This window comes from Chiloscyllium plagiosum, chromosome 31 (genome assembly GCF_004010195.1).
Source record: "Chiloscyllium plagiosum isolate BGI_BamShark_2017 chromosome 31, ASM401019v2, whole genome shotgun sequence".
NCBI lineage: Eukaryota > Metazoa > Chordata > Chondrichthyes > Orectolobiformes > Hemiscylliidae > Chiloscyllium > Chiloscyllium plagiosum.
In genome coordinates, this window is record NC_057740.1 from 24,847,001 (window position 1) to 24,860,647 (window position 13,647).

The following is a 13,647-nucleotide window of genomic DNA, read 5'->3' on the forward strand; positions in this document are numbered from 1 at the left end:
TAATTTTCACCACACTGCCTGCGTTTTCTTTTACTTTTGTGCGGTCCCTGACATAGTCACTCATGGTTGCCACATCCTCTCCTTATTATGTTTCTTCTTCCTTGGGATGAATTTCTGCTGTGCTTCCCAAATTACCTTTAGAAACTCCTACCATTGCTCAGCTCCCCTTCCAAAGAACTCTGACCAGCTCCTCCCTCATACCTTTGCTAGCTACCTTTATGCAATTGTAATATTGTTACATCTGATTCCAGCTTCTCCCCTCAAACTGCAGGGTGAATTCTAGTATATTATGGTCACTGATCCCCCCCAAGAGGTTCCTTCACCCTAATCAAGTCTGGCTCACTACACATACAAATCCAGAATTGCCCGTTCCCAGTGGACTATAACACAAGCCGCTCCAAAAATATTCTTATACACATTCCATGAATTCCTTTTCTTGAGACCCGCTATCACGATGATTTTCCCAGTAAACCTGCATTCTAATGTCCCCCATGATTGTTGCAATACTGCCTGCTGGGAGGTTTGGACACAACTGACGGGCGACTGTCTATGTGGAGTTTGCACATTCTCTCAGTGTCTGTGTGGGTTTCCTCCGGGTCCTCCAGTTTCCACCCACAATCCAAAGATGCGCAGATTAGGTGAATTGGCCATGCTAAATTGCCCCAGTGTTCAATGATGTGTATATCATTAGTCGGGGGTAAATATAGAATAATAGGGTAGGGGAATGGGTCTGGGTGGGTTACTCTACAAAGGGTGGGTGTGGACTTGTTGGGCCTATTTCCACTCTAAGAATTTGCTGATCCTAGCGCCCAACAGGGGTGTTTTCTCAACTCAACACATATTCTACGCTTTCCGATTTTTTTTCCACTTCTTGCAATCTATTCAAATTTTATTTATTAACAAGGCAACCCATCCCCTCCACCCATCTGCCTGTCCTTTCAATAGGATGTTTGTCATTGGATATTTAGCTCCAAGCCCTGATCCCCTTGCAGTCAAGTATTCAGTACACGTACATCATACCTGTCAATATCAATCTGTACTGCAAGCTCAGTGACCTTGCTTCATATAATGCGTGCATTTAAGTATAACACCCTCAGTCCTGGGTTGACTGCCTCCCTTCTCATAGTTGTCCCCTTATCTGCTGTGCCCGAAGTTAAGAATCTACGGAAAAGATCAGGAATCTCTATCCTATTACTGCTCTGGAAACTTTAACAACTTTTGCTGAGCTAGCCCACTCCCCCCACAACTTGCTCCATGAAGTTCCATGCAAACTAAACTCATCACCCCACCATTTCGTTTCAAGCCCTATTGACAGTTAAGCAATTCCCCAGGATACTGGTCCCCACACGATTCAGGTCGAGCCTGTCCCAAATCAGTTCTCTTTCCCCAGTACTGCTAACAATGGATCACTAATTCAAACCAGTTTCGCCACATCAATCTTTGAGCCACACATTTACCACTAATTTGTTGATCCTGTGCCAATTTGCTTGGTGATTATTTTTTGTAATTCTAGAGATTGTGGAAAGGTTCCTGCTGACTGGAAAGTAGAAAATGCAACTCCACTTCTAGTTAAGGAAAATGGAGAATAGAACATAACAGAGACCTGACCTAGATTAGTGTACACAGCTTCAGTCTGTATCAAAGGGAAAATACACTTGTCATTCAGGATGTACAATGGAGGTTTACCAAATTCACCCTTAGGATTACAGGATTGTTTAGTGAGGAAAGATTAAGGAGACTGTACTGTTGCATTTTGAAGAGTTTCATAAAACACTATTTAGGAGTGTTAGGAGTAAAATAATGTTTTGCTGTCTTGAGTATTTCATGTAACACAATTAATAGTACAGCAATCTCTTTGGTATAGAAAACTTCAACTACAAGGAGTCATGTACTGTCCTAATAGCTACAATTGGGCTAACTCATACTTAAATTTTCCCAGATATTAAAATGAACTGGATTTCAAGAAAGAAATTCATTTAGATCAATAAATCCATTAATCTGATGTCAATATAAAGGATTTTCAAAACAGGATAGTGGCATGCTATTCTCATTGACTAATCTTCTACAGTTATTCCAACTTGATCTTTGAAAAAAAAACTTACATCTGACGTCATTTGGCCAACCACTAAGATTTTTTTTAAAATACAATTAACTGAGCAGATAGCTAGCCAAAGGTCATAATTAAATGCAGAATAATTGCGCAGATTAATTGAAATTTATTTCTCACAAGATTTCTATTCAGAATTGATGCGTTCTAAATTATGAATGTTTCCATTACCCCACAACTCCCTTCCTTTACAATAAAGATGAAATCTCTCTTCAAACTCAGATTTTTTTATTCACTCACAGGATGTGGGCGTCACTGGCTGGGCCAGTCATCCCTAGTTGCCCTAGAGAACTTGATAGTGAGCTGCCTTCTTCAGTCATTCCAATCTATTTTGGGTAGGTACACTCACAATGCCATTAAAGAGAGTGTTCCAAAATTTTGACCAAGTAACACCGCAGGAATGGAAATATATCCTGTAATCTAGATGATGATTGGCAGCAACAGGAACTTGCAAAGGGTGGTGTGCTGGGCATATCTGTTGCCTGTGCAGCACACTCATGTTCCCCTCATTTTGAGAATACTTCACATGCGAAGAATCTTGGCTGTAATGGTCATCAATTCAAAGAAAATGATAATGAACTACTGCCTTGATAAAGAAAACAACTTTATCACTTTGTTATTACAAATATCAAAATAATGCAGAAATGATCTATCAGAACCTTAAATGCCTATTCAATTGTTGCTCAGCACTTTTTGCACTTCATTTCAATTAGCGTATTTAGCTTCAGTCACAAATAATTCCAAATTATAACCAAGCATTTGAACCTACCTTCCATTAATCTGCTCAGTTTCCTCCTGCTGCTCTTCATCAGACGTAAGTGGAGAATAATGAACACCATTGGAGGCAAAGACCTTTTTCTTTTTCAAACTTGGAGGCCCTTCATTATCTTGATGGGGAACAGGAGAGCTCTTCACTGAAGTTTCTGGTGATGAAATTGCTGTTATTTCCAAAGGTTGATTAATGTTATTGACCTAAAAGCAAAAGTTATCACTAATTTAGTAAAACTTTTTTGCTCCATGTATTGAGAATACTTTATATACCAAAAACTTGGGTAGCAAGTTGTGTATTCGAGTTAATTATAATGATCAATTGAAAAAAGGGAGAAAACTATAATGAAGCACTACATTGTTCAAGAAAATGACCCTTTACCTAACTTATTACAAGTATCAAGACAATGCAGAAATGATCTACGGGAACCTTAAATGCTTGGCATTTTTATATGCATTATATACACCTGTGTAAAACATTTATGACATTTAATACAATTACTGCAGGAAATATATTCAAGCTAATCTTACCACAAAAATTCAATTTACATATAAATAAGAACAAAGCTGAAGCAGATTTTTCAATGAAAGAAATTATATATTTGCTTTAAGTACTGCAAGCAGTCAGATCACACTCTTATTTTCACACAAAATGTAAAGCATTGAACCAATTATATAGCTGATAATCAACTGACTGAAAACAGAAGATTTTAAATTCAAGGAAGTCTTGACCCATCCATGCAGTGTTTTCCTCAGACTCCAACAAGGTAATTTAAAAACAAGAATGAGATAGCAGCATGTAGGATAAGCTAGAACCTTCGCTGATATTTCATTTTTTTTAATATCAGTTTTTGGTCTGGAGCTGTGAACTGAGAGCTCAGAACTGAAAGCTGACCTTTGGTCTATGAGTAGCAGTTTGCATTGGAAAATGACAAACAAACTGTTAATAGTCTTTGAAGTCAAGCCTATAAGTTAATTCCAAGTTGATTCTTGATAAAAAGAATTCTATAGACTTTTCAAAGAATACAAACTAAGTATTTTTGAATGTTCATGGTAGTGAAATAGAAAATGTAGCACTGATGGACATCTTCCAAAAAATCAGTTAGTAGACAATCCATCTACTTGCGAAGCAATGTATCTTAGAAAGTGCTCAACCAATCTGGCCAATTATTTTGCCTTTGTAAAAATTATCCTTCAAATGAGTTTGAGTGTCTGTTTTGACATGAAGTGCGAGCTAAATTCAAACATGATTGGTTTTAAATCTAGACCTTAATTAGATTGCTACTATTTAGCTTCACTCTAAAGTTAGTGTAGTATTAATAAATTGTAATGTCTTTTGTTTAAGCTGCAAACCTGGCATCTAGTATTAATTATTCCTTAAGTCAGGAATTATTCAAGGTTATTCAAGGAATCTGGTTAGGAATCACAGGTATCACTTTTCAGAGCTTTGAAAGATTTTAATTTTATTGTAATGTGATTACAGAGGTAGGGGGACCAACTCTATTCTGCTGTCTGTCATAACAGAAGTAAGGAACAGAAAGGTCATGCAACTAAAATATTTCGTGTGAGTGATCTAAATAATAAGGAAAAGTGAAAATAGGATGGCATGGTTGCTCAGTGGTTAGCATTACTGCCTCACAGGGATCTGGGTTCGAATTCAGCCTCGGGGGAGGGGGGCCAGTCTTTGTGGAGTTTGCACATTCTTCCAGTGTCCGCATGGGTTTCCTCCGGGTGGTCTTGTTTCCTTCTACAATCAAAGATGTGAAGGGGAGGTGAATTGACGATGCTAAATTATCCACAGTGTTCACAGATGTGTAGGTTAGGTGCATTAGTCAGGGGTAAATGTACATTAATAGGGAAGGGGAATTTCTGCACTGGGTGATGTCTCAATAGTATCTGATAGCTGTATTTAAATGGAAAGTCTTAGGGACACCGCGTTTTCAAACATGAAATTAGAAATCAATATGTAACCAACTTCTACTGCAAAACAGCAAATATTCAATGAATTTCAATCCCAACATCTTTTGGGAACCACACCCACATGCCTTGACTCAACTGAGACAGAGATCAATGTGACTGTGAGCAAGGCGTTTACGCTAAACTATTTGAAAACAAGACTACAAACTAAACTAAATTCATTTTTAGTGTAATTTTTAAAATATAAAAAGCAATTTTAGTTGGCAAGCAAGGAATAAATTTGAGCAACTCAAAAACATGCATTTCCTTTACAATGAATGCTATAGATATGATGCAGCATAGTCAGAAAGGACTGCGTTTGACTATGGCATTAATATTGTTACTGGTGCCAAGATAACTTCAATAGAAGGTAAAGAATGTGCATATTTATTCATTTATTTTTAAAAATCAATTGGCTCATCTGCACAGCTCCACAATGGAAGGAGGTAACAGCAACTGGATAATTGATTAGGGACTTGTTTCCTACTCTCGTGCAGCATCACCATATATTCAGATCAACTTTGAAATCAAAAGCAAGGGTTCCCTTCTAAAATAATAATTAAGATAGCAACAAATCAAATCACTTACCATAGAACTTATGTTCAAAGGAGATCCTGAAGAAAGCCCTAATGCAGCAAGCAGCGATTTTCGCTTTGGAGAGCTACCTGCATTTAAACTGGATGTTAAAGAAGAACGTTTCCTTCTGCTCTTCTTTTTTCCTTCTTGCGATACTGTCTGTCCAGATTCTAATTTGATGGCTGAAGCAAGGGGAGTCTGTTTATTTAAAGTAGGCTGTTTGACATTTCCACCATTAGCAGTGGAAAATATTATTCTCCGTTTAGATTCATTCTCCTGATCCGAGGCACCTTGGTCTGACTGTAAATCTTTTCTTATTACCTCTGAGAAGGCTTTGTGTGTGTCCACATACTGTAAAACCCCACCCATACTTGAAGAATTGGTTGCTAGATTTTGAGAGCTGGACAGCCTCGGGCTGACTGAATGCTGTGTAGTGGGAGAGTTTTGCTCAGAACTTTGAGACTGCATCAGGTGCATTGTTGGATTCTGTGGGTTGAAGCTCTGCAGGACAGAACTGTTGGCAAGAATACCTTCATTGGTAGAATCGGAATCTTCTAATAATATCTTGTCATGACTGGTAAGCGCTGACCGAGTTGGAGAACCTGAATGGACCCCATTGACTGCCACAGAGCCAGCTGAGTAACAAAAACCTGCAAAACAATGATCACACTGCAATGACCACAGCTTGAATATAAAATCTATGACCTACATTTTAATTATTGCTTGACACAAATGTACTTAATGAGGAAGGAAGGAAGGAAGGATAAAACCTCTTTCAAAATATCAACAATTATTAATTTCTTAACTCCATAGTATGTTTGAATTAGACTGTGTGCCTGTCTTCAGAGGGGGAAAAGAAGTGCCAGGAAAGCTATAGAACCAAAAAACTAGCAAGAATAAGGAATCAAAACTGTTGAAATTAATAGGACTTGAAGGTGATCAATTTGTGGACCTGGTGTCTACATCCCAGAGTGTACAAATAAGTGGTTGTAGAGATAGAGACTTTTTTGGGGTGATCATCTTCCAAAGTTCTAAAGATTTATGAATAGCTGCTGCAGACTGGAAGATTTCAGGTGTAATCTCAGTATTTGAGGAGAGAAAGAGAAAACAGGGAACTACAGACCTACTAGCTTGATATCAGTAGCAGGAAAAACACTAGGATTTAGGATGAAGTACATGATAACTGGAGACTTAGAAAACAATGAGTAGCATCAGCATAATTTTATGGAAAGGAAATTAACTTGCACAATCCCATTAGAGTTGTCGAGAATGTAACAAGATAAGTGGGAAAAATAATTTAAATTAGACCAACAGGAGGTTGGAAGAACACAGCAAGCCAGGCAGCACTAGGAGGTGGAAAAGTCAATGTTTTGGGTATAACTCCTCTTCAGAGCTAAACATGGGGATAGGGAGAGGTACAGCTAAAGTGATAGGGGCTGAGGGCAGGGTGGGGAGAGTAGTGGAATAGTGTAATGGTGACAGGTGAACACAGGTGATGGGTGGGATAAATGCAGTTGATAGCTGGAAGGGTTGGAAGGTGAAATAGAAGGAAGGAGGCAGGACTGAAAAGGGAGCCAGAGGATTGGTGGGAAGGTTATCTGAAATTAGAGAACTCAATGTAAAGTGCTCTGGGCTGTAGACTGCCCAGGTAGAAGATAAGATGTTGTTCCTCCAATGGACATGTCAGAGAGGGGAGTGGGAGGGGGAACTGAAATGGGCCCAGGAGGTCAGTTTGGCAGTTTCGGGCCAGACAAAGATGCACGGCAAACCGATCACCCAATCTAGATTTGGTCTCACCTCCCGGTCACCACCCATTTCAATTTCCCCCACGACACATCTATCCTCGGCCTTCTCCATTGCCGCAGTGAATCAGACTGCAAATTAGAGGAATACCACCTTATCTTCTATCTGGGCAGCCTACAGCCAGAGGATGTAACAGTTCTCCAATTTCAAAACACCTTTTCACCCATCCCTGGCACCCTTTCCAGTTTCGCCTCCTCCCTTCCATTATATCTACCAACCGGATTCATCCCTCCCATCAACCAACCAGGCCTTACCCACTACCTGTTTCACTTATCACTACCTCACTATTCTGCTACTCAGTCCACCACAATTCCCATCCCTTTATATGTAGCTCCCCCTAAGCTCACATCAAGCCCTGAAGGGCTAATACCCAAAATGTTGGCTTTTCCACTTCCTGATGCTGCCTGGCTTACTGTATTCTTCCAGCCTCCTGTTTGTCTACTTTGGATTCCAGCATCTGCAGGTTTTTGTCTCCGAGAAATGGAAATTGGTGTATTTGGATTTTCAGACAGTTTTCAAATAAAGTAACACAAAGCACAAATAAAGCACACGAGAGTGGAGGCAATGTACTGGCATGGACTGAGTATTAGCTAACAGAAAGAAAACAAAACAGGTTACACAGGTTGCTAAGTTGTAACTAGTGAGGTATGCAAGGATCAGTGCTTGGAGCTCCAGCTGTTTACAATTTGTAACAATGATTTGGATGAGAGGATCAAATGTAATCCTCAAAACATCTAAAATCAGAAAACCAGATTGGACTGAGTTGAGGATGTGGCAAATAGACTTCAAAGCCTATAGTAAGGCTGAGGGGGGGCAATAGTACAGCAGATGGAATATAATGTGAACAATGCAAAGTTATCACTTCAAAACAGGAATGGACAATACTTCTTAAAAAGGAGACAGACTGAAAAGTGTTGATCGATCAGAGTGCCCTTACTTATAAGTTACTAAAAGCCAAAATGCATGTGTAGAAATCATTTAAGATATTTCGGTCTTTGTTGTAAAGAGGACTGGAGTAAAAGGAGTAAAGGTATCTTGCTGCACTTAGGTACAGCCTTTGGGAGACTGCACCTTTAGTATTGTGCAGAGCTTTGAACTCCTTACTGGATGAAGGATATACTTGCCAAAGGAGGGAATGCAGTGGAAGCTCATCAGACTGACCCCCAAGATGGTGGGATTGTCCCATGAAAAGAGATTAAGGGGATGGGTTATTATATTCTCGTGAAGTTAGAACAATGAGAAGTGTTTGCTTTAAAGTTCATAAAATTCCAAGTCTAGATGTTGGAAGAGTGTTCCCTTTGGCTTTGGACTGATATTAGGCAGAAAGTCTTCATTGAGCATGGTAACTCTTGGCAATTTGCTGCCCAAAAGGGCTGTGCCAATACAGTCAGTGCAGTCAAGATAAGGATTTACTGATTTCTCAACACAAACTTATCAGCCATAATTGTGCCCAAAAATGGTACCAATGTAGAAGATCAGCCATGATCGATTTCACGCTCTGCCATTTTCAGGAGACCAAATAACCAATGCTTGCTCTTATTTCCCATGCTTTCAAAACAGTTGTCATTCATTTGCAACTACATGTAAAATACAATTAATCCAAAATACAATTAAAGACTTCCAAGGAATGCATTTAGTTTCTAAACACTTGGAAATTCCCATGCGTTGTATAAAGATCATCAATGGTAGTTTGGAATGGATTTTACTTGTTGTAAATTTCACCAAGCTCTCTTCTCTATTGACAACTTATTACAAGATAATCAAGATACATCAATAGCATGTATCGCATGATTTGCCAGAAAAATTAGAAATTCTGATCCAACTGACTAAGTAGCTTTAGATTAATTGTCAACCAAATAAAAATTGAACCCACTCCATGTTACAACTTGAAACGGATAATACAGGTACCTGAGTTAGTCAAAGACTGTGATTTACTTCCAGCCACATTTCCATAGTTAGCACCATATTGTTTGTCAAGCATTGATAAGTCACGATTTGAAACATGAATAGGACTAGGTGTGCTTCTCTGTAAAATACAACAAATTAGACTATTTTATACAAAAGCTACAAAATGGTTTAACAATAACCAAGAAACAAAATGCAAAAGGAGCCATATTGTAGAGTTAAAGTTCTAATACTTTAACGATTCATTTACAAGCATTATTTGCCTAAAGATTTTAATGTCTGGGAGCCACACTATTCTCTACAGTCAAGCAATTAGAACTCAATCTGAAGGTCATCTATGTTGCTATTATTAGTGGTTACCAAACTTACTGCCAAGCCCCATTTCAGAGATTTATGTCCCATAAGCAAAACTTGTTAAAAAAAGTTTTTTTGACTCATGTTTGTTAATGTATATGCTTCTAACCCGGAATGCTTCAGCAATTTAACACTGGAGTTGGTTAAAAAATTGTCTTTATTACATCATTTATACATACTGGCAACAAGTGTGAAGACCACATAGGCTTCTTTGCTCCTAAAATGAAGATTTTCTCAACAGCTGACTCTGCCATTTCCTCCTCCATTCATGCATCCCACAGGACCAAACATCTTCAAAAGCATTCCCCTGCTAACATCTGATTTAAAACTTCAGTTACTTTTTCAACCATTCCTCACGCTATATCCAAACTTTGCTTGCTCACAAGACACACCTGCTGCTTGCTTGATCTCTGTATTCCCCGATGATCAGAACTTGGTTCTCGATACCAACCCCAAACCCCAACAAACTTAGGAACATTTCTACTGAAAAGTGCATTTGGCTCTTCTAGAAGGAACACTCGTGATTGTTTATTTTGCTCCATCACCACGTAGTCAGGGCAGGGGGAAAAAAAGCCTTCGAGTAATGAGAACTGAAGAGTTGACAACAATTTGTTCATGTTTAAGTTGGTTCCCATAAGACAAAGAGGTAGGTACTGATATTGAAGTGTTAAGGATTGGCTGAACGCGAGGAAGAAACACACAGTGGCACGAATAAGTAAAGGTGCTAGGAATTTCCACAAGGAGACACTCTAGTTTATTTAATTTTGAATAAATCTCCAGTTTCAGGACCTAAGTCTGCAAATATTGGAGGAATACACAGAAGTGAAACTACAACATACATTTGAAAAAATTAGTACCAGAATTTGAAAGTGAATTCTGGTGTGTACTGGAGTTGGGCACAATAAACAATGTTCACAAATAACCTTAGTGAAAGAAGGAACTTGCTGTGAGTTCTACAATAAATAATATTCACGAAAGGCAAAAAAAAAACAATAAGGAACAGAAACAGGGGTTGCCAAAGGTGGAAAAATGTACTCAGGAAACAAAGCACGGAACAGCTTGCAGCCCCGTTAGCAGACAAGGTTCACATCTCTTGGACCAAGTGAAGAGTTATTGGACAAAACATGAACTCTTTTCTCCCACAGATGCTGAGTTTTGCCAGCAACATCTGATTTTGAAACAGACAAATGATGAGAACTGGTGTCAGAGACTGAATGGAAGTAACAAATCACCAGTCTTACTAACATTCAGAGGAAATAAATATTCTCTCAAAATTGCTGGTGAAGTAGTGATATGCATTATTAATAAATTAAGGTCAGGTTACCAAAAGAGACTGAGTGAGAGAAATGGCTGACAGATGAACCCTCTGGAGGTTTGAGGTAGGGATGATAAATATTGGGACTCATGAATGAAGTAAAGGCCATGTTCTGACGTGGTAATCCCTTCCAGGGAGCTCATCTCAAGAAGTAGTCAAGTTAAAGAAAAAAAGGCTATGGGGAACTGCGCAAGGTGAAAAAAAAACAATGAAAATTGGGTTTGTAGACAACCCAAAGATTTGCATTATGCAATGAATAAGTGGATTGGGAAAATTGAGGGGCAAGAGTGGTGCTGTACAGCTCACTTTTTCCAATGATTTGGAGATGCCGGTGTTGGACTGGGGTGGACAAAGTTAAAAATCACAACACCAGGTTATAGTCAAACAGGTTTATTTGGAAGCACTAGCTTTCTGAGCGCTGTTCCTTCATCAGGTGGTTGTGGAATATAAAGATAGTCAGTCACAGAATTTATAGAGTAACGTAACTGACATTATATATTGAAAAAGACCTGGATTGTTTGTTTAGACTCTCATCTTTTAGAATGACCATGTTGATTTCAGTTCTTCAATGTAAATCCCAGATCGCTTTTTTAAAAGTTAGATTCTCAAGTAAACTTTAACAATATGTGCCATGTCAGCTCAGATAATGCATTGAACGTGAGGTTAAAGTCTGTCTGTACCCCAAACGTTCGGACTGATTCTATTTCTGAAAAAGGGATTTACAAAATCTTACGTGGAATCACGCAGTTGAGCAAAATAAAAATGTAATTCTGCAAGTACAAATTCACCCCAAAAACATGTGTGTGCGCATGCGTTTGGGGGGGTGGGGGAGGGGGTATGAGTGTCTGAGAGTATGTGTGTGAGAGTGAGTGTAAAGGGGTTTAAGTCAGTGAGAAGATTCGTGAGTGTGAGTGTATGTGTTAGCATATGAGAGAGAGAGTCTGCGTGAGTGTACAGGTCTGTCGGAGAGAACGCACATGCGCGAGAGCACTGCCGTGGGATCATCGGTAATGTGACATGAACCCAAGGTCCTGGTTGAGGCCATCCCAGTGGGTACCGAATTTGGCTATCAGCCTCTGCTCGGCCACTTTTGTGTTGTTGCCTGTCTCAAAGTCAGCCTTGTTTGCAGCAATCTGCCTGGCTTTCAAGACAACACCATATAACCATGTCATGACAGACGCTGCAAGATGTGTCAGTGTCAACACTGATACCACCATTACACGTGGGGACAACACCCATGTATGCAGCAGGTACTCATGTGACTCTGCCAGCATTGTCTATCTGATATACTGCAGGCAAAGATGCCCTGAGGCTTGGTAGATTGGCAAGACTGAGCAGAGGCTACAGCAACGGATGAATGGACACTGCACAACAATCAACAAGCAGGAGTGTTCCCTCCCAGTCACAGAACATTTCAGCAGTCTGGGACATTTGACTTCGGACCTTCTGATGACCATCCTCCATGGCGGACTTCCGGACATGCAACAACACAGACTGGCTGAACAGAGGCTGATAGCCAAGTCCGGTACCCATGGGGACGGCCTCAGCCGGGACCTTGGGTTCATGTCACACTACAGTGGGCAGCACAGTGGCACAGTGGTTAGCACTGCTGCCTCACAGCACCAGAGACCTGGGTTCAATTCCCAACTCTGGCGACTGACTGTGTGGAGTTTGCACATTCTCCCCATGTCTGCGTGGGTTTCCTCCAGGTGCTCCGGTTTCCTCCCACAGTCCAAAGATGTGCAGGTCAGGTGAACTGGCCATGCTAAATTGCCCGTAGTGTTAGGTTAAAGGGGTAAATGTAGGGGTATGGGTGGGTTGCGCTTCAGCGGGTTGGTGTGGACTTGTTGGGCCGAAGGGCCTGTTTCCACACTGTAAGTAATCTAAGTACAGGTGACCCCACTGCAACACACACACAGGCCCATATACTCTCGCAGACTCTCTCTCACACGCTCATACATACACACATGGAGATACACACACACACAAACTTTGTGGGGTGAATTTGTACTTGCAGAATCTTTTTGCTCAAAAACTATATTTCCAAGATTCTGTAAATCCCTTTTTTAGGAATAGGATCAGTCTGAACATTGGGGCACAGAGCCTCACCAGGGCACCTCACACCTTCAATGAATTATTTGAGATAATATGGCATCTATTGTTAAAGGTCATTTGAAAATGTAACTTTAAAAAAAAAGGTCTGGAATTTACATATGAAAGAACTGAAACCAACATGGTCATTCTAAAAGATGAGAGACTTAAACAATACAGATCTTTTTCAATGTACAATTTCAGTTATATCACACTGGAAGCTTTTGCTATAAATTCTGTGACTTACGATCTTATATTCCACAACCACCTGATGGAAGAGCAGCGCTCCAAAAGCTAGTGCTTCCAAATAAACCTGTTGATGATAACCTGGTGGTGTTGTGATTTTTAACCTTTTTCAAACAAGACAGGGCAGTGAATTACTAAAATAAGACTGAACGTTGAAGTTTCTTTATTCGAGCCAGTCGAACACCTGTTAAACATATTGGAGTTTTAAGAGTGCCAAGTCAGTCAAATATCACTTACCACTTTTTCAGCACGGACTGGCAGAACTACACTAGCCAGAGGAATGCTGACAGGCAATTTGTTTGGTTGAACAGTGCTCAGTGGAATACTGATCGGTAGGCTGGTTATGGTTTCAGAATTATTAATTGGACTTTTGCTGCCATCTTTCGAAAACTGCAAGAAAAAAAATGAAATAACATTTGACATGCAAGTTCCAAGAAATTGAAGTCCTTAGTAAAATTGAGATTGGTTGATAACACAGACAGACAGTCTTCAAGCATACAAATGAACGCACAGACTGATTTTGCAG

The 13,647-nt window shown here is 39.8% G+C and overlaps 1 protein-coding gene across 6 annotated transcripts in view; it reads right to left on the minus strand.

The window, feature by feature from the left end:
- Positions 1 to 13,647, minus strand: part of dot1l (DOT1-like histone H3K79 methyltransferase) — a 98,454-nt gene that overhangs the window by 17,891 nt on the left and 66,916 nt on the right. For all 6 annotated transcript variants that reach the window (XM_043721189.1, XM_043721193.1, XM_043721188.1 and 3 more), the window contains 4 exons: positions 13,359 to 13,511; positions 9,119 to 9,236; positions 5,420 to 6,057; positions 2,877 to 3,079 (listed from right to left, as the gene is read on the minus strand). In XM_043721189.1, coding sequence (XP_043577124.1) covers positions 2,877 to 3,079; positions 5,420 to 6,057; positions 9,119 to 9,236; positions 13,359 to 13,511 — 1,112 coding nt within the window. The remainder of the gene's footprint in view (positions 1 to 2,876; positions 3,080 to 5,419; positions 6,058 to 9,118; positions 9,237 to 13,358; positions 13,512 to 13,647) is intronic.